Source organism: Rhopalosiphum maidis, chromosome 3 (genome assembly GCF_003676215.2).
Source record: "Rhopalosiphum maidis isolate BTI-1 chromosome 3, ASM367621v3, whole genome shotgun sequence".
NCBI lineage: Eukaryota > Metazoa > Arthropoda > Insecta > Hemiptera > Aphididae > Rhopalosiphum > Rhopalosiphum maidis.
Genome location: NC_040879.1, coordinates 67,818,603 through 67,845,515, shown reverse-complemented (window position 1 = coordinate 67,845,515; position 26,913 = coordinate 67,818,603). Strand labels below are relative to the sequence as shown.

General features: G+C 24.7%; 1 protein-coding gene across 1 annotated transcript; it reads left to right on the top strand.

The window, feature by feature from the left end:
- Window positions 1-26,913, top strand: LOC113557473. The gene is made up of 16 exons (XM_026963016.1): window positions 1-1,654; window positions 1,927-2,054; window positions 6,632-6,679; window positions 6,752-6,860; window positions 8,728-8,823; window positions 17,002-17,174; window positions 17,313-17,540; window positions 17,699-17,858; window positions 17,936-18,079; window positions 18,698-18,882; window positions 19,798-19,907; window positions 21,137-21,328; window positions 21,482-21,641; window positions 22,574-22,712; window positions 23,178-23,548; window positions 26,323-26,913. Exons 1-16 carry the CDS (start codon window positions 1-3, stop codon window positions 26,653-26,655), a joined length of 4,230 nt encoding a protein of 1,409 aa, XP_026818817.1. The 3' UTR covers window positions 26,656-26,913.

The following is a 26,913-nucleotide window of genomic DNA, read 5'->3' as shown; positions in this document are numbered from 1 at the left end:
ATGTCTGAACCAAGCAGTTCACGTGACGAAAATGAGGATAAACCACGAAAATGTAGTTTTAAGTTAATTACAAGAAAGAAAAAAATAACAAAAAAAAGCTCTCGAATCAGTATTGGAGAATGTAATGAAGCAATGGGTAAAACTTGGGAAAAAGAATCGTTCAAAGATAGAAAAAATAGAGGTTCCAAACGAGAACGATGGCTATTAACACGAAAAACGTGGAGATATATGGCGGATGCTGGTAGAAAATTGATACCTGAAAATGTTGGAAATCGACCCGAAGATGTACCAAAGATCGAAGCATACTTTCAAGACGTATGCCAAAAGGAACCTAGATTTTTACTATGGAGAAAACAATCATACCCTGGAGCCTTAGGATTTAGAAGTCGAGGTAGACCAAGAGGAAACAGGTTTAAATTAGGAAGTGTCCGAGAAAATGCTAGTAGTGCAGACGAAGCAGAAAGTATAGTTAAGGTACCTAGTGTATCATTTTTGGCACATCCTAGACCAGCAGGGAGATATGAACTTCAACAACTCAGAAAAGACTTTTTATTTGGTTCAACTGAAAATAATACACTTTTATCAAATTATCAATATCCTGATTCCAAATCTGACTTAGTTCAATTTATTAATGATTATATTGGTAATCCCGAAGAAACAACGCGCGTTGAAGAATCTTCGTTCGACCATGAACAACTTTTGGAAAAACTAGAAGATTATATATCAAAAACAAATGATACACAAACGTTAGATAATAAAAAACCTTTAAGAACGAGTATATTGGAAAGTGATAACACACAAAAAAATCTATTGGAAACTTTAAGGAGGTACTATGCAAGGTCGACAAACAGAGAAAAAGTAATAGGAGATATTTTAATGGATAGGAAACTGTTAGAGAATTTGTACTTTGAACTAAGGAAAACGAGAGGATTTTTGGGTCGAAGAGTAATTGGTTCATCGTCAAATTTAGGACTTTCTTCCATGAATTATTTTAATTCCGCGTGGAATGATAATCAAAGAAAATACGATAGAGTAAATACATCATCAGAATATTTAAATATATTCAATGATAAAAAAAATAAATTGTTTTTATCAAATGACAAATCGTATAATTTATCGTCTCCGCCACCTGTTATAGAAATTGAAGACATGGAAGCGAAGTACATTGATGTTGGTATTCAAACTGTGCCCTTAGAACCAGCAATGTTAGGATTGATCGAAGATGAGAATAGAAGAAAACTCGATTCAACCGAAATACCCGATAGTTTATCAAAAGTTCCTTCGAAAGCTTTACAACACAAAGCTAGCATAGAAAACGACGATATATCACCATCTGTAAGTGACACAATAAAAAGATATTTGAGAATGGCAAGAAAAAAAAGCGTTGAATCCGATAAAATAGATAGGTTTAAACGAGTGAACTATGACCGTAATATAAGAAATATTAAAGGTAAAGGAGAACCGGATATATGCGAGGGTGATGATACTAATAAATCAATACAAACAGACGATTCATGGCTTTCGATTTTAAAAAATATTGATGACAATTCTAACTCAAGAATAACAAGTTCTAGAAGCAGTATTGATACTGGCACGACCTTTAGCGGAGAAGAATTGTTATCACCTCCTTTATCCCCACCGAAGTCTCTTAACGGTAATAAGACAGTTCTATGAAATATCATGCAACTTATAAAAATAATATTTACAAATATAAATAAAAATGAAATATTTCTTAATGATTTATATTCTGGAGTTAGTAATTTATTATGGCCTAGAATATTCTATTCATATATAATTAATTAACTAATTATAACCAACATCTATATAAATATATATTATGTGCGTGTATTATACCTATTTTTTTTTATAATTATTATTAAAGTGTATATAGGTTGATTATAAATAATAAATGTATATTTTTTTTAGCCCCCGGAATGCAGAAGTCAAGATCTTCAACAAATGTTCAGCAAGGGTTTATGTCCAAGCGTATATGGAAAGGACGTTCAAAAAGTCAAACAAGAACGAATGCGGTTGCATCTCCTTGGACACCATTGGTAAGCATTTATTCTATTAAGACAATAACATTTATCTCAATTAAATAAATTTAGTAAGAAAACATATTAGACACTATACATAAAAATAAGACAAAACAAGTTCTATATATTATGGTTATTAATTTCACATCAAAATAATAACAGTCTAGTTTTAAAAAATATATATATATATAGTCAAAACAATATTTAGTTTAAAAAACTAAATATTATGTACAATGTGCATGTATTACATACATCATTATAGTTTTCATTCCTACATATGTAAAAACATTAAAATCAGCTGCGGATTTCATTCTCACACATTTCAAAACTGTATTATTGACTAAATACATATTTTAGATAAAAATCTCACTTGTCACCAAGTCAAGAAATACACTGGTTGTTGGCAGTACCAAAATGATCTATAACAGAAATCAAGGTTATTAGTTATTACGTACGGTGAATTTCAGCAACATAAATATGACATATTATGAATTTTTACCTAACCATAAAGACTAAAAACAACTTGTTCTATATCATTACAAAAGACTACAATTGTCAGTCTAGGATAAAAAAAAAATCATAATATTTAACAACTTATTAGAAAAACATTTGTTACAAAATATTTTGAATTTTAAATACAAAATACGTCAAAAATGAACAAAAATTAAATGTTTTTATGACGTAATAGTTATAATTGAATGCATAATATATGATTTTAATGAATTTAGCCCCTAAAAAATTAAATGATGACAATACCTTGAATTTCATTTTACTATACATAAACAAATCACTGAAATTGTTGCAAATAAACTAGAAGTAAAAATAGTTAAGTTTATCTTTTACTCATATTTATTAATCTATTAAAAACCAACCTCGAACAGATTAATTTTTTAATATCGTTAATTAAATATTAAATACATTAAAAAGTAAGGATGATTTATGAATATAATTATGTCATGTAAAATATATAAAAAGGTAATAATATTTAAGTGTTTTGTTGTTTGAATAATAATATACGCATTAAACAGCTAAGTGTACAATAAATATTAAACTAAATAAACAGATTTTAACTTCTTATTAATTATATTTTAACTTTTTTTCGAATAAAATAGTGTAACTAAATCAAAATTAAAATATTATTAATGGTTAGCATATGTTATCAAAACATTTGTAGACATTTAAATTTGAATAAACGCAGACAAGATCCAAATATAACATAAAATAAATATATTATACTGTTATGAATTTGTTTCATCGGTTCCTCAGTTTTATAATATTAGTTAATAACTGGCAGACATTACAAGATCTTTCAAAATATTAATATTTATATATTTTGTTTTCATTTTTAAATTTATTATTACTTTTAATCCGAGGACCATTAGTTATTAACATAGCTGTAAATTTAATGATTTTACATATCCACAAATTTCAGTCTAAAATCAAAATAATAAATGTAATATAAACTTAATATATGACATCGCTATTCTAAATAAAAAAATATATTTTGCACATTTAGACGTTGGTGCGTATAATTGAATTCAATTCTTTATTTTTATGTTTTATTGCATATTTTAAGAAAGTGGTATTTTCAGCTAAATTTTATACCTATGCATAATATTTTTAAATGAAATTTGTTTTATTTTCAAAAAATATACATGTTTTTATAAGCTGATTTATTTTAAAAATCGACATTTTAATTATATACATTTTTAATATTTTACGCATACTATTTGTGGATTTTTAACTTTTTAAGCCATATACATTACATATTGAGTTTTTTTTTAAAGTTTATTTAGCATGTTTTCTCGTGTTTTGTGTATTTTTTTAGTACATATTGAAAATTGATACTTCAAAATTTGATCCAAATGATTGCATATTTCATAATGTTTCTATTGAATTAAATGTACATCTCTAGTTATATACTTATTTATAATATTATACAAAATGAAAAAATATTTGATCAATCTTTATTATTCAATTATGAATGAATATGGCTATAATATTGTAATACACATTATGTATAAAAAACTTGGTTCATAAGTTTAACCTAACCCTTGATTATTATACTTTTGTATAATTTAGTTTTTTTTTTTTTTAATTCATGTATTTTGTGACGTTAAACACTAAGATTGAATCAACATTTGGTGGTCGGACTTAAGTTTAAAGTTATTAAAACAGTTTAAATTTTATCAATTTGATTATATTGTGGTCCGTGTTAAGCATATATAGGCAATTTCATGCAACAATACAATATATCGTCAATAGTATCGAGTACAAGACTAGTCCATATCTGAGTCAGTTATATTATGATTATTGTACTTATCTTGAGTTATAGAATTTAGAATATGAAAAACAACGAATTTGTGATATAATATTTAAATTATTTGGTTTTTATACTTATACTTGAGTCTCCGAAAGACAAAATTATAAAAATTATTTATGGATTAGCTCATACATCTATCACACAACATAAGTTTTTTTTAACATAATATGCGTAATACAATTTAAATTCCTAATAACCGATATTAAACTATAAATCAATATATTTAATACATTCAAATTGCGATATTAGAAGATATTAGTGTCTTATATCTCTTGTTGTAATATTATAACACAAAATATAAACCAAGCATGAAAATAGAATAAAATAACGCACAAAAATTGAACAACTCTAATGATACAGTTTTTAAATATCAAAACCACCGCCCATGATTTGGACTAGCTTCCTCTACCTAACACCTATTCGACAAACTTCTAATCTTACTTGCAAACCAAGTCAATTAAAAATACAAACATAAATTTGTTGTAACAATGTTAGCCACTACAATGTTAATAAAGCACGTGACCGCAATAAGACAAATAATATTATGTGGAACATTTGTCAGGTTTATGTATGTTGAAAATTTAAAAGTTAAAAAAAAAAAAATATAATATAATTCTATTTTCATAAAAAAAAGTATAATTATTATTCATTTGTACAATGTTTAAAAAATAGAAATATTTTGTCAAATAAATATAGTCTTTAAATTATATTTATTTTAATTGTATAACTAATGTATTACAAAATGGCCTTAAAATATCAAAAAATTCAAAATACATTTTGATTTGTATATTATTACAGCTAGGAAAACATTTCGTCTGATAGACGTTCTAAAATTTAAAAAATAATGAAAAATTCATTAAATCTGAGACCTAAACGTATAAGTCAACAGTTTTTGGAAAAACTCTAAGTACAAGTATACCTATTGGCTATTGTCTATTGAGTTTTTTAGATTCTAAGGTGATTTTATACGTCGAAAATCTTCTTGATATGAACGGTTTTTAATTTAAGTTAAAATTTTGCTATAATTATAGTTTATTGTTATCTTGTAAATATAATATGTTGATGTTGAATGTATAGAATTATTTCTTTATCTAAAAATGTCTACTGTTAGCATATCTGGTAAGGAAGGTGAAATTATACTTTTACCCCCCCCCCAGATATTTTATGAAGTACAAGTGCCCCTTTTCCATCTCTACCAAAATTAGTTATGCCACTGGGTAACATGATTTAAAACTAATCTAAATTGTATTTTTAAGGACAATTTATGATTTTAAAATATTTTACTAATAATCTAAATCAATTAAATATTGTAAAATTAAAAATATACAATAATTGATTGTAAAAAAAAATATATATATTTATAAAATATTGAAAAATGTGGGGGTATTTATTTAAAAACATTTTTTTTTAAATCAAGTAGGAAGTTTCTTTAGCCAAAATTAATATTATTCTTGGCACAAATCACTCATAGGTTAATTTTGACCCCCTCTCGCCGTAAAAAAAAATTGTCAAACAATACTCGAATAATACTAATTAGATGTTTTGTATAAACTGTCTAGGTGAATATTATACTATCTCAAGAGCTGTAACAACTTTTTGGCAATATTTATAATTGGCTAAGCATTGTAAAATAATAATTTAAACGAGTTGCAACTTGTTGCCATGATACCATTACCTGCATTAAGTATGAAAAGGAAAGTAAATTAGAACATAAACTAAATATTGTAATTAATTTTGAATTAATGATCATGCTTAATAATAAATAATAAAAATATATAAAATAATAATAAATGAATTAAATTTAAGTTCAAAATAATTTAATAAGTGTAATAGATTTAAATTTTTTTAAATATCTCACTATAGTTCAAACATAATTGAATAAGCATAACTTTTACCTATAATATTATATTATAATTACTACAAATATTTTAACAATATTAAGTACTTGTGAGACATTGTTAAAAATGTGTTATTTGCTCAGTTTATTGAGCTCGTGTGCCAACTCAACAATAGTATCACAATAAACTAATGGCCCTTGTAGCCGATGTTTCAAGAGATCAATAAAAAAAAAAAAAAAAGTATCACAATATTTAACAATAACACACCTCATATACCTAATAGATTTTTCATACTTAAAGCGCATTTCAAAATGTAAATATTTAAAAAGTATAAAAATTTAATTAATCAATAAATATGTTAAATATATAATACTAAACAAAAATAAATAATTCATAAATAACAATTATTATTATTTAACATTCACAATTTTTAGGGTAATTGTTTATGGCTGCATGCTAGTGGAAAATCAATTCTTTTAAAGGTAAATATCAAACTTATTATATTTTTTTATAAATTGATGCAATAATTAAAATATAAATGTCATTATTTATAGGATTTGTGTCTACTGGACTTAACCGATCTTGAAAAAGAAATACTATCGCTTGTCTCTCTAAATAAACTTCAAGAAATAAGTCTTGGAGTTCCAGTACGAATACCAACAGGTAAATAATCATCAAAATAGTTTTAAAAATATTAATAATTAAGAGGACGTCATACCCGCGTGTGTTGTCTCTGTCTTAGGAAACGCAAAACATAGCAAATTTGCGTTCAGCAGAATCAATTTTATGCTGTTAGCTTTAATATTAGAGTCTATTTATATATTATAAAACTTAAAGGTAATAATATTACCTACCTAGGGCATATCATAGGCTTTTATTGATATTTAAAATTTTAAGCGAGTTATGAGCAAAGTTTTAATATTTTAATATTTTAACTATAACTCACTTAAAAATGAAGATATCAATAAAAGCCTATGAGATGTCCTGAATAATATTATTACCTTTAAACTTGATAATAGGTAAATTGACTCTAATATTAAAGCTAACAGCATAAAATTGATTCTGCTGAATGCAAATTCGCTATATTTTACGTTCGTAAGCCGGAGATAACACATGCGGGTATGACATTTTCATAAATGTACGTTTAATGTTTATGCATAATAATAATATAACAATTTGTTTAATAATAATAATTTAAATATTTTTTTTAGAGAAACAAAATTAAATAAATATAAATATAGGTAGTTAGAAAAAAATTATAGGTTTAATAGACAAGTGCCTCACTTACACAACGCGTGTTCGATCAGAAAATTTTTTCTTAACAAATATTTTTGAACTTTGAATTTTTAAATGATCAGGCACTGAATATAAATACATAATGTATACTATGTTTTGCTGAACGAAAAGTCAAAATCAAGCTTTCGTTTTCGTATTTCATAACACTTTAGAATAACATTCAAATTTAAATCATGTAAATATTTAAAAATTGATTTTTATAAAGGATTTAGATTTAGATATTAATTTTGTCTTTCAAACATAGGGATATTTATAATAGCCAATAGGTTGGTAAAAAGTAGGTAAGGAATAGCAGAAACAAGAAACCCTAAGCAAAATAGTTAAAATTAGCATGGAATCATAGCGTCAAAATTGCAGTTGTTAGATATTTTTTCGATATTTTTATCTTTTAGTAGTTTTTGCATTTCAGCATAAAAAAAATATGAAATATGTTTACAATTAGAAAATATATCTACTGTACAAAAAATAACATCATCATTGTAAAAGCAACATATTCTTCGCTTGACTAAAAATCTATATTTATTTTAATTTAGTGGATAATGAATAATGACTTACAGATTTTACAATATGAAATACTTCATACCATTTCATATATCGTATGTTAAATGTTATACAAATACATTTATGTTAGTTTCTTGATTTACAATTTGTAATACATTATTAAATAATATTTAATTATTATTGTTCCTAATAATAATAATTAAATATTTTATTGAATTTTACAAAAAATAAAAATTATATTAATAAAAATTATTTTTATAATAATTATTTAACTGCCAAAACAATTACTTATAATAATAATGTATTTATAAAAAACTTAACTACTAAAAATATTTTAATATAATGCTTTCTGTTCTATGCGCTCTGCAGGGTTAGCAATATGAATTATGAAATATTTCAATAATAAATAGGTATTCAAAGACTAAAATTTCAGAAACGAAAAAAAATTGTTTACTTTTTATTTGGCAAAACACTCCATATCTAAAACAAAATTTATGTCATTATATTCTATATGCATTAAAGAAGTATCAATGTGGTTTTATTTTCAATTTATAGCTTCTTCGTATTATCTTAAACCATTGTTACTTTCTATCTGATTTATTTGTAATCTGTTAAATTGTCTCATGGTTATACATTACTTACCTACATACAGTGATAAAAAATATTAATTCATATTATTTAAATCTTCATCAAATATTCGATCGCAAAAATAATAACATTTGGTTTGTTACAGGAAATGTGTTATCAGCCGGTCCAAAAAAACGAAGACCATATCTTTTAAAAAGAAGAGCAAATACCACAGGCAACTTGAAAGATAAAGATGATAACGGTAAGATTTATAAATATAATTTTTTCTATACTTTTTAAGTAGTTAAAATTAGTACATTAAAAATTAAATAGATTTACGGATTTATCATAGCGTTCTGTAGCGTATACACAGTACCTAGTGCTATTTACCATCCCCGTCCACTCTATGTTTCAAGTAATCTAGCTATTTTTATTTTTTTTGCTAAGAGCCAGATAAAGAATAAAGGCACATTTTATTTTAAGTAATTTGCATTAGATTCATAATAAGCATAATTTCATTAGAAATTTTAGCTGTAACAAAACTAAAATTTGTCAATTTTAAAATTATCCAAAAAGTATCTATCAATTAACCACTCACTATGCTCAAAATTATCGTATATAGTTATTTATTGGCGAGAATATTTGAACTTAGACCAAGATAGATTATCAGTAATTGATATACCTACCAGAATATATTTTTTAAAAATGCATAAATAATATTATGTACTTAAATTTAAAAAAATAACTTTAGACATTGGCCAACTATCAACCCCTATTGAAAAATGTTTGCAGTGTCTTGAACCCCCCCCCCCCAAGATTATGCATAATATTTCCCATGTAAATTAAATTTAACTATATTACTATTCTAGTAAGTAATTTACACAATATAAATGAACGATAGTTGACAGGTCCCCAAGTTACTTATTACTACTGTTCATATATTATTTATTAAGTCTCTGAAATTACTTCTTGGTATACTACTGTCTATTAGATATATCTAAATATCTTTGTGGATTTATTACGTAATATTTAATAACACACGTATGCTTACCTACCTAAGTTAAGCCTAACTTTAAAAACCTTATGCCTTAGCCCAAGGTACAATAATATTATTAAGATTTAAAATAAACAATTACATTTAAAAAAACCTTTCATTGTGTTTAATTTTTAAAATTTTGTTATATAATAAAAAAGTTTAAACTAATATATATTAATATATTTGTACGTATTACGTTAGTAATTCCAAAAATAATCATTTAAATTTGGTCTAAGAAAAAAAAACATTAAACAAAAATTAAAGAATACAAAATGTTTCATGGCTGACCGTCTAGAATCTAGATAACCTTGATATTATAGTATTATTAAACAATCAACAAAATTTATAAAAATGGTTATGTTCAAGTAAGTTTATTGAGCTCATTTATTAAGTTGTCAAAAATATAGTGACTGTCAGGCATAACAAATTTATTATTTGTTAATTTCATTCGTATATGAAATATATTTTGTCTAAAATCAATTTTATAGTAGGTTTCTTGGGATTGTGAATGTGAATTGCTGTATAGTACATAATATATTATAAAAACAATAAATAAAAAATACTATAACTTGGTATCGTAATGTAGTATTCTTTTAAAGCTTTCAACATTTGATAATTGTATACATATGCTATTTTTAAATATAATGATTATTTCTTAAGGTATATATAGATTTTGAATTTTGAAAAATTTGTTTTATCTTTTACTTATTTTTTTCAAACACGTATAATCCCAATTTAGATTTCAATCACCTATTAATTGAACACGTTTAATGGTTTATATCTATTTATTTTACTAATGTGTTTATTCTAATCACATCTAAATATATTATCTTTTCTTTAAATTAATTCATGTTGTCTGAATACCTATTGTTGATATTGAATAACGCCACTCAGAATCGTGTTTTGAATGAGATTTTTTGCATTTTGAACAAAAATACTTTCAGGGCCGTTTAACGATATTTTGTAGCCAAGGATAGATTTATTTTTGAAGAACTTAATGAGGTAATTGATTAGGTCATTACTCTCTAAATATATATATATATTGGTGAAAAAAACTATGAAATATAATATTTAATAAGTATTTGTGTGGATACCGCATAAGTTTGAGTTTGAATCGAAATGTGGCACAAACAGTACAATATAATCCATGCATCAAAAGCAATCGTCGTCATATTATTGTGACCATTAATTAATTTAATTTCCGTTTGGCGACCCCATAACATTTATTTGACCAGGAATAATAACATTATTGTAGTTTTAATCCGTAGTCGGATCAGTAATGGAGCCATTCTGTCCATATGTACATGGGACGAAACATGATAATAAATCTTATATTATAAAAAATAAAGTGATCTAAACAGTTTAAACCTAATGTCTCCAGAAGAAAGCGAGGCCAAGGTCAGATGTCTTTGTTATTAATAACTAATTTACTCGAACTATTATATTATTATGTACTGCGAATTGAGATGACCAATACAAAAAGCGTTGACCCGACAGCATTAAAAAGTTCCAATACGAAAACTACTTCATCGAAACGTCTCTAGAATTTAAAAAGTAATAATACCAAGTAAAATAAAATTAAGTTAAAAATGTATTATTTCTCCAATTATCTCTTTAATTTAATTCGTTTTGGTAAATACTTAGAAACTTGTTTTATTTTATCAATCGAATAAATCCAAAAAACAATTAGTCGTTTTTACTTTGTTAGCTATTATACTATAAAATGATTCAATATAAAATTTGCTTTAAAGTATAAAAGATGAAATCTAAACGTTCCGTGTGATAGTAGATATTATAATAAGTAATAAAAATAATTACATAAGTGACTAGAATAATTATATTGAGCTGTTACAGTATATTTGCATCTTTCCTCATTAATTTAAAGATCAATTTTCAACAACTAGAAAGATAGTTTATTTTTCTCGTAAAACTCAATATCTTATTGAAGTTTAAATTTAGTTAAAGATGGTAATAAAATAGAAAAACGTTTGAAAAAAAAATGTATTTGTTATATATACAGTGAAATCCACGCGTAGTCTGGGTGTTTTTTCAGGCAAATAAGTTAAATTTAACTCTATTTTTTTGGCATAGGTTGTGACAAGATATTAAATCGTCATTACATTATGTACACTTGTGCATACTGTGACGTTTCTTCGGACTTCTGTCAATCCCACGGTTTTGTATCCAGGAGAGCATAAAAATCTTATGAAAATCTAGGTTGTTTATTTTTAAAAATTTCCTCTCGGCCTAGTTTACGTTATTTACAAAAAAAAAAATTTAACCATGACAATGAAAACATTAACACTCAAAATAAATATAATAAATTTACCATGATTATGAACTACGGATAAGGATAACAAAAATAGTATTTGTATATAAATTAATTTAAACTCTGGGTATACTTACAGATTTTTTAAACTGAACTTTGATAAAATTGTGATTACTTAATGACTACTAATATTTTCGTTGTTTGTTCGATGATTCAGTTTCATGCGATACCTAAATACCTAGTGAACAAACACACACATTTTATATTAATAAAAGTAAAATTTTCTAGTACTTTTCAAAAAAATCAAGAAAAATTAAAAAAAAAAAAAAATAGAAAATAGAAATATTTGCCCAATACCAGTATTTGATAACATGACAGCATTAATTTCGTTGTAACTCAAAAATTGAATATCTGTAGGTAATTGAAATATACAGAATTAACTAAATAAATATACAAAAAAAAATACATACTTTCAATTTTTTTAATAAACATCTGAAAATTTGATTTTGACAAAATTGAATATTTTTAATTTAAAAATAACAATTTTAAAGTTTTTGTTGTATTAAAATTAAAATTAAACATTAGCCATACTTGAAATTTACACCATAATTCATAATTTTTATTCTCGAAATATATTTAATTTTGCAAAATAAATTAAATTAAATTATTTGTAACACAAATCTATTCAAGCCGTACAAGATATATGCCACATACTGACTACTATATTGTAAATTTATAACGATTTAATGTTTTAATAATTTAATATTTTTGGGAAAAATTAGATCAGCCAAACTAATAAAAAAATTATAAAATATCTTTTTTGAAATAGTGGTTACTTTCCACTTCGAATCGGTTTACTGTGATTTATTATTCAAATAAAATTTGACATAACCATTACAATGACCTAGTTTGCTTCTCAATTACGATGTAGAATTGAAACTTACTTTATAGCGGAGCAACTATTGGGTATCAATTTTTTTTAAATTCAATTTCTCTTGCCTGCTGACTGCTGCCTAAAAATTTTACCGGCTTGATCTATTATTTTAGTCTCTTCCTGCATACTTTCCCACTGCCTTAAATGTTGTCTAATAAACGAATAAAAAATAAACTATAATTATTATCATACATATATTGTCCGAAATGAATTTATTTAAACATTGGACTATTGGAGTAATTTTTATTTAGTTATGCTATCAGAATCACCTTGTATATTTTGATTTTAATTAAATGTATTTATATTTATATGTAATATAAAATCATATATAATGTAAAAATTTAATAAAAACTTAACAACTTAATTTTTTGAAAAATATTGTTTTAATTACCATCGATGATATTAAAATATATATATAAGCACTATCTCTGATTTTTCAATCAATACATTAAAATAAATCATGTCATTGATCATTAAAATTTGTACCTATATTAAAGTACTATTTGCCTACCAATAATACCTTATGTATGTATTAGGTACCTAATTGCAAAATTAGTAATACCTAACACCTTTTAAAATATTCGAACATTGAAAAATAAAATTTGTTTTACGTCAGAAATTATTTTTACATGTAAGTTATCATCGTAATATACTAAAGTATGTTTATATATGTTCTTAAACGATACCAAATTTTATAAACATCAAAATGATTTATGACATATAAACATCTCCAAACGCCCACCCACACAGTTATACTACTAAAAAATATGCAACAAATAACAATCTTAACAAACATAACAAAAGAATTTTAAAGTATCATATTTTATTCTTATTTGAATCAGAAGTATAATTAATAATATCATATTTAAGGTATCTTTATATTTTCCATATATTTCCTTAAAGATGAGGATAATATTTTATATTATAAAGTCTCAATTGATTATAAGACCATAATTACACGAAATTACGTTTGCATCGCTAATAAACATATTATATGATTCCGTCATTAAAATAGGTAAAAATATACAGGTTATTACCTATTAAAGTTGCCTAACTTAATAAATTGGCGTAATGCTGTTATATAATATACTTATTGAAGAAAACCTTATGCCCAAACAAAATAAAATATAATCATACACTTAAAATCATCATATACATCTAATACAGTATAGTACACCCTTTGATCTATTAGATAATTTGATTATTACATTGAAAACAAAATTATTTGTAGGTTGGTAGGTATATTTATTGTACAATACATTTTCGTTTAATCATCTCAAAAATGCTTTTTGCGACATTCAAACATTTTTTTTTTTTTATGCAAAGCAAACAATTTATTACATATATTAGAGAGCAAATATTGTTGTAGAAAACCATACATTTTATATTATTTTCGTTGTTTTCGTAAATCGTGATAATTCCTGCGAACAGTAGAAACATAATATGTATTAGTGAATAATGCTCGACAAATATATCATTGCCGTTGTTATTTTATTTTGTTTGTTTTTCTGCTAGTGATTATACCTATTAATAAACTATTTTTTTTTATTCTACATCATTTTATTTCTGTCTGTTGTGTGTATAATGTCGTTAGCGTGCTTGTGTGGTCATCATTTCCTATATATTTTAATATACTGGTATACTCCGTAATATTAATTTATTATACTAACAGTTAACAGCAATATATTTAATGGCATTTGTTTTATATTTTTTATGTTTGGGGTTAAGTTAGATTATAAACATAAAACAACTATGTGTTTTTTTTCGTTTTGCTGCAAATAACAATATTTGTTTTTTAATATTTTAATTTTTACAAACGATTTACGTATTTCAATGATGTTTTGAATGTAAAAAAAATTGACGTAAATTCATCAATCGACGTGAGAGACAGAATAAGCTACCTTACATTTAACAACAATTACCATTTCGGTTTCATATCCATTTATAACAATAAAATAATGTATTATTGCTGTAAGAGAAACACAAATCAAACAAACAGCTCCCAATCCCTATTACTCTAAATACTAAGCACAAGAATAAAACGGTCTCATAGCTATATGAAATGGAAAAAAATGACGACACGATGTGCGCCAGTCATATTTGACTATTTTGACGTTTTGACTTATGTATTGACATGCATAAAGTATAGAAACGTCATTAGGTATCACGGTATCCGACTATAATGCATGGACAATTTCAAAACATTTAGATACTGCCAGGTTATTTGTTCTGTGATATTGCCTTATTAAATATATTTTTTCTTCGCATGTACCTGTAGAATGTTTAATGAATATATTATGTTTTATGTAAATAATTAAAAATCGTAAAAATCAAATCAAATCAATTAAACTTGTTTTTAATATATTGTATTATAATATATTTCTATAAATGCATCTTTTAATCGAAAAATGAATAATTACAATTTTTTCAAATGTTTACACATGTGTTGTGATGAACGTACATTAAAATTATTATTTTTTGATCGTTTAGTTGTATACACATTATAATAGTTTAGTTTTATACACATTATAATCGTTTAGTATTTTATATACATTATTTGTTCACAATGTATAAATACTTTTTATGATTTTTTGTTTGTAAACAAAAACAAAAAGTTCCAAATTTAATTTTTAACATTGTTCACGGCTAAAGATTTTCTGATGTCCCGAATAACTTTTTTAAAATCAAATTTTTATTTTACGAACATAATTATGATAATATTTAATGAGGTGTTAAATAATTAAAAGTTGGCTGTTGTACGGTGTATATATAATTATATGTATTTATATTTTTCTGTTCTCTACTTAATTGGTATTTAACATTAAATAATTTGTACTATTACACCTATCTATTTTTAGAAAGTTTTTTTAATTCCCATATTGTAATACCGTTATTTACATTGAAAATATAATTATAGCAATAGGTAAATATAGTTTTAAAAATATCAATAAGTAAAATATTTAATTAAACATGGCATAAAAAATAAAAAAAATTAGAATACACTGAATATAAACAATATATTTTTTTCAAAACTTAGAAGATGATTGTTTATAATATAATCTACAATCTACCTATATAAATATTAAACTAAGTGCTGAAACATCATATTATTATTATAGGTGATGAAAAATATGTATTGTCATTTTATTATTTTGATACAATATGTTGTTCTATTTTTATTTTCGTCAAATATGTATTTTATGGTTAACCTTGCTTATATTTTTTTTTATTACTAGAAATGTATAATATTAATTTTAATAATGGAACATTTGACGTTAAGTGTTTGTAGTTTGTATGGCAATATTGTAGTAGGCGAAAAAGTAAAAATTAGTTCCACAATTTTTTTAACTTATCGCAAAACGTATAGAAGGTATAGTGTAATACGTAGGTATACAAATTAATTATTATTTTTAATTATAACTTTAACAAATTCTTGTATTTTCTATGGTGCTATGATAAAAATAATATGTATTAATTTCATGAACAAATAACTTTATTTTTAAATAAATGTGTTATTTTAAGACCGGTAATTTTAAATACCAAATGTATATTTATAAGTAACTACAACATTAAAGATGCATAAAAATTATATTTTACCTCAAAATTTTTAAATAAATAATTTTCTTACAGTTACAAAGTACTACGAAATTATTGTTATGTTTAATTATGTAATACAACTAGACATAAACATTTTACACAATTTATTATTTTAGTTTTTAAACTTTAATACTATTTAGTTAAAAGTAACTAATGAATTATGCATTGATAAATTAAATTATAGCTAGGTTGTAAGCCTTTACGGCTTTACCTTAAATTATTTTTCTTATTTTATTTTGTGATTAACTAAATTAAAAATATCATCTATTTTAGAATCAAATTTAGAACTAATTGTCTAGGTTTAATAACAAAAAAAGGAATGTACTTAACTATCACTTGGTTTTCATAAAGTACTAATAATAATGTATAAGTAATACATGTCATATGTGCCATACTATAATCTTTATAAGAGTATAGAGTGTTAAAACTTTATATTATTTCATTACAAAAGAAAATTTCTAGTACACAACGTATAGTCATATAAGTATAGCATAAACACCTATATAATAAAGTAAAAATTATATCATTTATTTGAAACTCGATTTCGTTTAAAACTGAAAAATAAATTTAAGCATCCTAAGTTAAATTTTTATATTATTTTTAGAAAGTCTTTATCCGCATACAATATTTGGAGTATCGTTAAACGATTGCTTAGAACAAGAGCGGTCATCAAGATCTCACTTAAAGGTTCCAACTGAGGCTCAGTATGTGCCGAAATCCCCACGTGGAAGAAGCAGTTTTTCAAGTTATATTGAAGTTCCCAAAGATTCTAGTGAAGTAAACTTATATGATTAACTAAATATTATTTGGAATTTAAAAATATAGCTTGAATATATTAATTATTTTATTTTAATATTTTAGTTCATAAATGATTATATGAAATTGTTTTTTACACATTATATATTTTCTTTCTAGCGATCACATTCCTGTGACTCTACATCAAGCACACCTGTCAGTGAGTTGATTAAGACTTTCACAAGTTCTAGTTCAGATATTTTATCTGATGATAATGATAGTGACATTAAATCACACAAAAATGGAGTTCCTAGTTTTGTCACTTCATGTCTAAACTACTTAGAAACATATGGACTTCACAAAGTTGGAGTATTCCGGATAAGTAGTTCGAAAAAACGTTTAAGACAGGTATTAATATAAAATATTTTACTTTTAAAATGATGGTCTAGGCCGATTTATCAATTATTATTAACGTATTATGTAAAAACAATTGAATACCTACTATTTAACTTTTTGGAAGGTATATAATATAAAATAAATATATATAATATAAAATGTTCTTAAAGCTTCGAGAAGATTTCGATCACGGAAAAACGTTAGAAGAAACATTATCAAAAAATGAAGATCACGTACACGATGTAGCTACTTTATTAAAAGAATATTTTAGGGCATTACCAGATGCATTACTTTGTAATGATCTTTATCAATGTTTCATACAAACTCAGAGTACGCATAATCGTATAAACAAATATTTATATATTTTAACAAATAATATCATAATTAGGAATTTTTTATTTTTTTAGAAATACGTAACAGGCATTTGCAATTAGATGCAATCAAACATCTAATACAATTGTTGCCTGTAGTAAATCGTAATACACTCCACGCACTACTTATGTTTTTGAGTAATATGGCAAAATTTTCAGAAGATTCAAAAAATTCAAATGGTAAGAATTAGGTATTATTGTTTTTAATTATTATCAAACCCTTAACACTAATACATAAATAGATTGCTTAATAGATACATATTTTGTTTTACTATAATAATATTTACGTTTATCATAACTTATACTAAGTTATTATTTTTAACAACAATATTATATAGTGCAGCTTGCAGCTTGCAGCTAATATATTTAAGCATTTTATATATATTTATAAAAGGAATTCAATAAAAATATTTTTAAAAATCAAAAATGCATTAACTGGAGTTTCAGCTAAACTATAAATGTGTCCATCGAAATAATATATGGTTACAATTTAAAGTCAATATTTCTTATTCAAAATGTGTAATATGCATCCAATATTATTGATTACTTATTTTTAGAAATAAAAATATCGAGACTAAACAATAAAATGATAAATTCAATGAAGGCTAAAACTAAAAAGAAATGCTTTTAAACTTTTATCTTATAATTACGAATCTTGCAAATTGTTCAGTTTAAATTATTTACATAGAAATTTTAACTCTTATTTACTCAGCTTGAAACTCATCCAATTATTTATTTAAAGTTTTGGATAATAATGAAAACTGTTTATTAATTTTAACGAAATTGACTTTGTTTTAGGTCATTTAGTAGAAGGTAATAAAATGGATGCAAGTAACTTAGCTACGCTATTTGCACCAAACATCCTTCATAAGCCTATTAAAGAACTTAGTCCCAATGATTTAAGCGAAGAAATGACGATGGAAAGAAGATTAGCAATTGATGTAGTTACAGCTCTAATTGTAAATTACGAATATTTATTTAAGGTACAGTGAAATATATAATAATTATAATCCAATTTTCTATGATAATTTACTGATAAAATTATCTGAATTACAATATTTTGTATAGAATATAAATATCACGTTAGTTGTGTCTACATTTAGTTAAAATACATTCACTATTAAACAATTGAATTTTAATACTAACTCGATTATATAATATGTATATTACAAATAATATACATTTATAAACGTAATTGCATTACTAATAGGTACTGTAATAATATAAATAACATCTTAAACATTTATTATCGAATAAAATAACTATGTCATTGAATATTTATTCAAACATTCAATATAAAAATGTAGTAGTATGACCAATTATTGGGTTATAAATTTTATATTACTTCACTTTTAGACGTCTATTTAATCGATACTTTTTTCAGTTTATAATGAAATAAATTCTTGATTATAAATACCAAATTCAAATTTCAAAATACTAAGTATTACAATGAATATTATTATTTACTTTAATATTTAACGAGCGAGGACTCAGTACTACATAATACTTACTATAAGTAAACAAATAGTTAATATTAGAATTTGGAAAAACAAAATAATAACAATTTATTAGATTTAAAAAATCTTAAGTTATTATTTTGCTATACATTTTTAAAATGATTTTGTAATATAATTATTAGTTAATAATCATGAATATTTATATCAAACACGTTAAAAAATTAAAAATAAATGGAACACCACACTGGCCGTTGGAAAATATTAAAAACTATTTTCTATAAATTTGAATATTTATATATATACATAAATTTATATGTGAATTATAAAGAAAACACATATATTTATAAAGGGTGTTTAAACATTTAAATTGAAATGACAAATCCTAGCTAGTATTGGGTATTATTGACACACATTATTTACTTGAATAAAATGTTTTTTAAGGTACCAGCTGACCTCCTAGATGAAGTATATGTCCATATGCTAGATACAAACCCTGAAGGTCTAGACAATGTGATGAGATTACGATTTTCGAACGTCGAGAAAACTATCCAGTAATTTTAATACTGTTGTGTGCGTTATTGTTTAAGATACTAAAAAATAAAAAATAAAAAAAAATAAGTAATTTGAAAACAGTAAAATTTAATTTTTTGTTTATTATTAAAATATTTTATCTGTGTTAAGTTACACATTTACATTACTCATTAGTTGATACGTTCATTAAACGTTCATATTATTATGTTTCATGTAGGTATAAATACTGACACCGATACTAATCTGATTTGACAATCAATCAAAAATATGATTGAGACAAATTTAAACAAATATGAAGTAGAGCAAATTTTAAAATCTAACAATCAGCTGTTTTTGAATAGTTTGTATTTTAGGAAATCTATCACACTCAGTCAGTGGCACCAAGCTATATTTTCGTCAATCGTTTAACACCTGAAACAGTTTTATTTAGCATCAAGACAACTAATTTTACTGATAACTAATAAGAATAAATAATAACTATCAATTTATAATGTATAAATATTAACAATATTGTATACTGTTGGTACAAAGACTAATAATACACGTACACACTTACTCGTCGACACAGATTAACGTGGTTTGGTGCCACTGTACTCTAAAAGTGCAAGTATTACGTAAAACGGTTTTATTACTAATTACTTCAATAAATTACTCACACCAGTGTTAGACGTTTTTTAATAATATTGTGTAACGATTAAGTAGTGTATTTCTACATTATGCACTAAAAGTCGTGTATTCTTTCAGATTAATTTACTTATATAATTAAAGTAAAGTAACAATCGTTTCGAAATTAATAATAATAAAAAAAACAAACACCAGACTAGGTAGTGATTTTTTTTAATTAACGATTCATTACGATATTAACATAGGTACGTTAAAAAAATGATAAAATAATTTCTAGTCTTTATAATTAGCAGAAACATAAATATAATCTTTATTACAATAAGTAATAATGATGTAGCTACAGTGCCACAATAAGTGGAATTTAAACATAAAGTTTACTACTTTAATTAACTTTCATTAACATTTAATACTAACATTTAGCATTCATTTAAAAATAGACCAACCGTTTCACGGTGATCTGAATTATTTTAAACGGTCAAGTTATGATTTTTTTTTTTTTTATTATTACTTTTACTACAACGTTAAATTTTAAAACACCGTGGAATGTATGTCTTTAAATTTTGTGTTAAACATGTGTAGTTATGACGTTTAATCACATATAATTTACATTTATTTTTCTTGTTAGAAATGGATCCACTCAAGAGTCAAAAGAAACTTTGTTAAACGTACAAGATAAAATTGGAGCAAATGTTTCCCCAGAATTTGAGTCAACTAAAAATTTGGAAAGTCAGGAAAAAAAAATTTGGACAAGAGGAGAATTCACACACCAAAATTCTGGAATAGGTGGATCGGATGATAATGAAGATTATAGATATAAGTAAGCATTATCAAAAACAAAATTTAATTAATTCACCGATATTATATATTTCAAAAAAGTCTATAGGTACCTTTTTTAATACTTCTGTTTTTTGTAGTTTAATTGTTTAATATAACATATCATATTTTATTATTATTTTACACGTTATTTTAGGCCTAGAGATCGAGAAACCAGAAGAAGCCGGAGCAAAGGAGCGACAGCTTTTTTCCCAGACGATGTTGAAGCATTTACTTACCCAGTATTTGAACGCATGCAAATGAGTAAAAAGCCTGACAAAATGTCAAGTAATCAAATGCATGCCAACGGAAACCAAGTAAGTTGTGAAAAAATTAATAAAAATATTTATGTACTTATTGAGATTACTTATAACCACTGATAAAACGCATCGTTTAGTATTTTTATTAATTAACTCAATAGTCGGCCGTATGTTTAGATAGCTATAAATAAATGATTGGACTTAAGAATAGGTTTAATTAATTTAAACGGAATAGTACAACGAAACGCGAAGCAAAACTAAAAAATAAGGTCAAATATTGAGCTCGGCCACTCATATTAGATATTATATCTACAAAGATGCTTTTTCACCACTAATTCTGCCCTGAAAAAAATGTTTTAAAAGCACTATAAAATACATAGTAATTGATAATTATTTATTTATATTTACATTCAACATTGCAAATAGACCGAGCAATGTATTACGTTACCCGATCATACGTAGCATACTTTCCTCAATATTTTTAAACAAATAATTATAATATTATTTTGCAACATTGTGTTGTGTAGTGCAGTCATGTATAATTTAGTGTTCTATATTAGTTGTGCAGTATTTTAATTAAATTTAAATCGAAGAGCAATATTTAATATACATAATATATTATATTTATATTATAAATATTTTTACTTATTACTTACATATTTAACTAAAATGTAATATAATACATAAAATTTAAATAAAGTAAAACACCGTTGTACAAAAAGTACATATTACATTACCCGAGTAAAAAATAAGGCAGGTCGATACTATAAAGTCCGGGACTACGGATAATGTATAATTTTTCCTATTTTGCAAAAATGTCTAGGAAATGTACAGTGTGCACATTACTCGATAGTCTACTTTTCCCGTAACATATTATATATACTTACATAGCTAAAATAAGACACACAGATTGAATAAGGAAATGTAATTGAAAAAATTTTTGTTCGTCAAAAATTTAAATATTTTTTCAATTATCGATTTTAATTTAGGTAAATGATTATGACGGCGTTATAACTGCCAGTTTAATGATACCAGTGCCTATTAAACAACTACCTAATTCTTCATATCCGTTGAATGTAGAGGACACCGATATACCGTTTATTGAGGACGAGAGCAGACAAACTAATAGTAAGTTATTTATATTTTTGTTATATAATATCTGCATTGTTGTATTTATTTAATACAAAATATACTGCCAACATCGAGTAACTAATCTTTTAAAATAATAATTTCATGCCACAAATAAATATTTATATATACATACAATATACATATGTCATATATATATATATACCTTTTTTATATTTAACTTAAACAGCTGACGTTAAATAAAAATAGACTAAGAAGCTATTGGATAACAATGTCATTTAAAAAAATATATATTTTTACGGTTTATTTTAAATTATACAAATCTTAAAACATGAAATTAATAACATTCACTGTATTAATAATTAATTCATAATCAATATCATCATTTATTAATTTTAAAATTATAATTACCAACTGTTCAAAATCTCCACATTTAATATGTATTTTTTAATTTTATGCAATTATTATTATATACTTTTGATTATTGAGATTATAAAATTTTAGGTTCTACAGCAAATTATCATCGTATGTTAGCTACGGTATCTTCAGATAGTAGTTCCATATCCAGTCCACCGACATCACCTGATAATGTCTCTGGAACAACAAATTATACTCCAGATTATTATAATAAAAAATCTATAAAATCTGACCAGAGAAATATGCAATCCATTAAAGACTTATCGAAAGATGCAGATTCCGATCACTATAAATCTGAAAAAAAAGGAAAAGAGAAGGATATAAAATTTTATCAAAAAATATTATCCAGTACAGGTTTGGATAGATTGTCAAAAAGTGCTAGTTCTACTGGTGTTACTAAGCCTACTGTGTACAAAGAAAAGTTAAAACACGGACCCGACGACATGACTTTATCTCCAGTAAGTATTAAAACTTTGTGTTATTTATACATTGTAGTTCCCAAATTCAATAGCTATTATTGGTTTAAATTTAAATTTTTTTAATAATGACGATCGAAATCAATACGAGTTTCACATTTGGCAGTAGAACATATACTATAAATGAACCAAACCACGAAATTTAATCTAAACATTTAATGAATATTCAATATACCATTTTAAAAGTTAAGGACCTGGAAGCGTTCAAAAGTGATTCCTGATGTATGAACTCCTTACTAGTTAGCAAAAAGCGTAATAAAACGCATAGCAATATGAATTCTACATCTTACATCTGTAGTGAAACAGACTAATTTTTTAAAAATATTTATGTTTTTAAATCCAAATTCGGACGAATATTTTCTGATTTATGTTATGTATTACATACATTACATGAATCTAATATTTAAATATTTTTAAATTAAAGTTAACACTGAAAGCTCTTAGTAATGACTTTAATACTACTATGATATTATATTATATATATTGTACATCTTTTATTAATCACAATTGTACCAATGTTTTAACATTTTGTATATTAGGTAGATATATACTTGAACCAAGTGGAGCACGATGAATATGACTACTTAAAATTAAATTAAATATTTAACGATCATATATATTTATTGATATCATTAATATTATTTGTATTATTGCTTCATACGGTAATCGTTGTATAATATACGGTTATATTACAAATATTTTTTAATTATTACTAATATTAAATTGAAATGTAATAGTAGTATTTTGATTCTAATTAACATTAAAACCATACATTGAATTACGTTTTAATTTTAAATAACATAAAATAACATTATTTTTCAAGTACAAAACATAATTGGAATAATTGCATTTTAATAGTCTTATGTATATTTTAACTATTATTTACACTTTTTGCTTTGGCTACTAAAATATTTTCAATCATCAAATGAATCTTATTTTGAGTAGATTTTTCCAGGTTTATCTGGATAATAATCTTATAAAAAAAAAAACTAATTCCATTTTATATAAAATAATAATTATTGAATCATTTTATAATAATGGTCGCGTACTTTGGACGTACTGGCATGATACAAAAATAAAAATAATTTAGAGCTTTTCTAGATTACTGTAACCGTATCTCGCTTATAAAATCGATACGATTATGATGTGATCGATAACAAGTGTACAACATACAATATAATATTAAAATAGTATTAAATTAATTACTTGGAGTATTACCTACAATTTAAAAATATTAGATTCTTGTAATCGTGATAATGCTATTATTTGGGTTTCACAAAAAGTAATCTATATGATGTGATTAATTTAAAATATTGTATAAAGTGTAAAACAAGTGTTTTCGTTTCATGAAATGGATAAAATATATGGTTCTTTTCGTGAACCTAAGTTTGACTTACAGTACTTACACCATGTGATCGTGGTTCATGAAAATTACAATTAAAATGACAAGTACACGGATAAGTGGATATAACACCATTATAATAATATATATTAAACTATTATATTAGTATTTACATAAAGTCAAACAAAAAAGTTGGGCAATCGTATACCGCCCTGCTGTACAGTAGAGATGAAGAGTAGGTCACTATAATGGATGTGTTAAATTTGAATGCAATGACAGGTATTAATGTATACGAAAAACGATTCTGAACGGAGATGATTTGTCAGTCTATGATAATTAGTAGGATATATTGTATTATTACCTATATTTAAATTGTAATAAATCGTTATTTTACGCGATTTCGTAAAAAATTAAATTTCATACGCTTATAAAATATTTTCTATATTGACGCTGGAGTGTTTTTTTTACAGTTATTTGAAAAAAAAGTTATGGAAAACCTTGTGTTAGGTTTTTTAACCTTTGATATAAATTACAAAAATTTTATGAATTTTCAACTTCAAAATTCCTTGCAAATTTTCGCGATTTTGACATATTTTGTAAACATTTGAACTTTTAATGCTTATAAACAAAAATTGTGACTAATGATTTTTAATTTTTTTTTAAAACAATAAGAACAACTTATAATAAACCTTGTATTAAATCTTAAAGGGTTTTTGGATAGCCAAATTTTTTTATCGGCGTTTCAAGAAAAAAAATTTAAAAAATCGAAAATTTCAATGGTCTATAAATAGTTTAAAAAAATTATAAATATTTTAAAAATTTAATCGTAAATAGATAACGCTAATATAAACATTTGGTAAAAATTTAAAGTATTTACAATGATTCGTTTTTGAGTTACAGCAAAATCAAAAAATCGATTTTGTCGAAAAGTGGTTATGCATTAAAATTCCCGTTGTCCGTTATTTTTCAGGGTTTTTCCTGATGCTTTTGAAAAGTACAAGAAATTTTTACTTTTGACCCCCCCCCCCCAAAAAAAAAAAAAAAAGTACCAACTAGATTTAATTTCCTTTTCAAAGAGGGGCTGAAATCAATAATCAAAGCATTATTACTACTCCAAAACGCAATGACAGACACAAAAAAAAAATAATATTGTATAATATATATTGTAATATATTGTAAAATCAATACATTCATCACTCCGTTCAGAATCTAAAACTACTCAATTGAATTTTAATCAAGATAATATATCAAAGTTTCAAAAAAAACCATCTACTTAACAATTTACAAAAAACGGATAATATTCGTTTGAAAAAAAATCAGTTATTAAGTATAAAGCATTCGTTTTAACCCTAATTTACACCTGCAATAGTCCTGTGTCAAAATTGAAAATGCTGTGTGTTTGTATTTTTTACAGGAACCAGTGAAAATATGCTCTAGTATAACAAACATAGGCGGTGCGGTTCTGCGGTCCAAAACCGCCGACATTGAACACATACTGCGGAAACAGGCGGCTTTAAAATCTAGAAAAGTCAGTCAGACATCAGAATCGTCGGCGGGCCACGAGAAACCCAAACGGAAAACATCGGCTGAAGCCACTAGACATCCGCTGAGGATAGAACCCGATCCGAACGTAGGCGAGAGGCTGGCCGGATGTTCGTCTTACCGGTCCCCGTCACCCACAAGAAACGTCTGGAGACGGAAGGACGTCATATCCAGTATGCCCAAGCACAAAAAACCATACAACTGAATACACTGTCAGATATAATAATTTCATATACATAAATACCAACAAGTTCATATTATAAGAATATATTATTATGTAAATAATGCCATTTATACTATTATATTATTATTTTACTATCACACGATTTGCTTTTCTGTTTTCGTTTTAGTCAAAATGCAAAATGAAAATGTATGTAAATAAAATTTAAAAAAACTGTAATCACTTAAAAAAGAAGTCTTAATCATTTACATATTTGTATTTGTGCTTACTAATTATTATACT

Bases quoted from the DNA above. Each gene is read 5' to 3' on its own strand.
- LOC113557473 (XM_026963016.1), top strand. From the start codon at position 1: ATGTCTGAACCAAGCAGTTCACGTGACGAAAATGAGGATAAACCACGA. The intron at 18,080-18,697 runs GTAAGAATTAGG...ACTTTGTTTTAG, and splicing joins AGATTCAAAAAATTCAAATG to GTCATTTAGTAGAAGGTAAT. The intron at 19,908-21,136 runs GTAATTTTAATA...TTTTCTTGTTAG, and splicing joins AACGTCGAGAAAACTATCCA to AAATGGATCCACTCAAGAGT.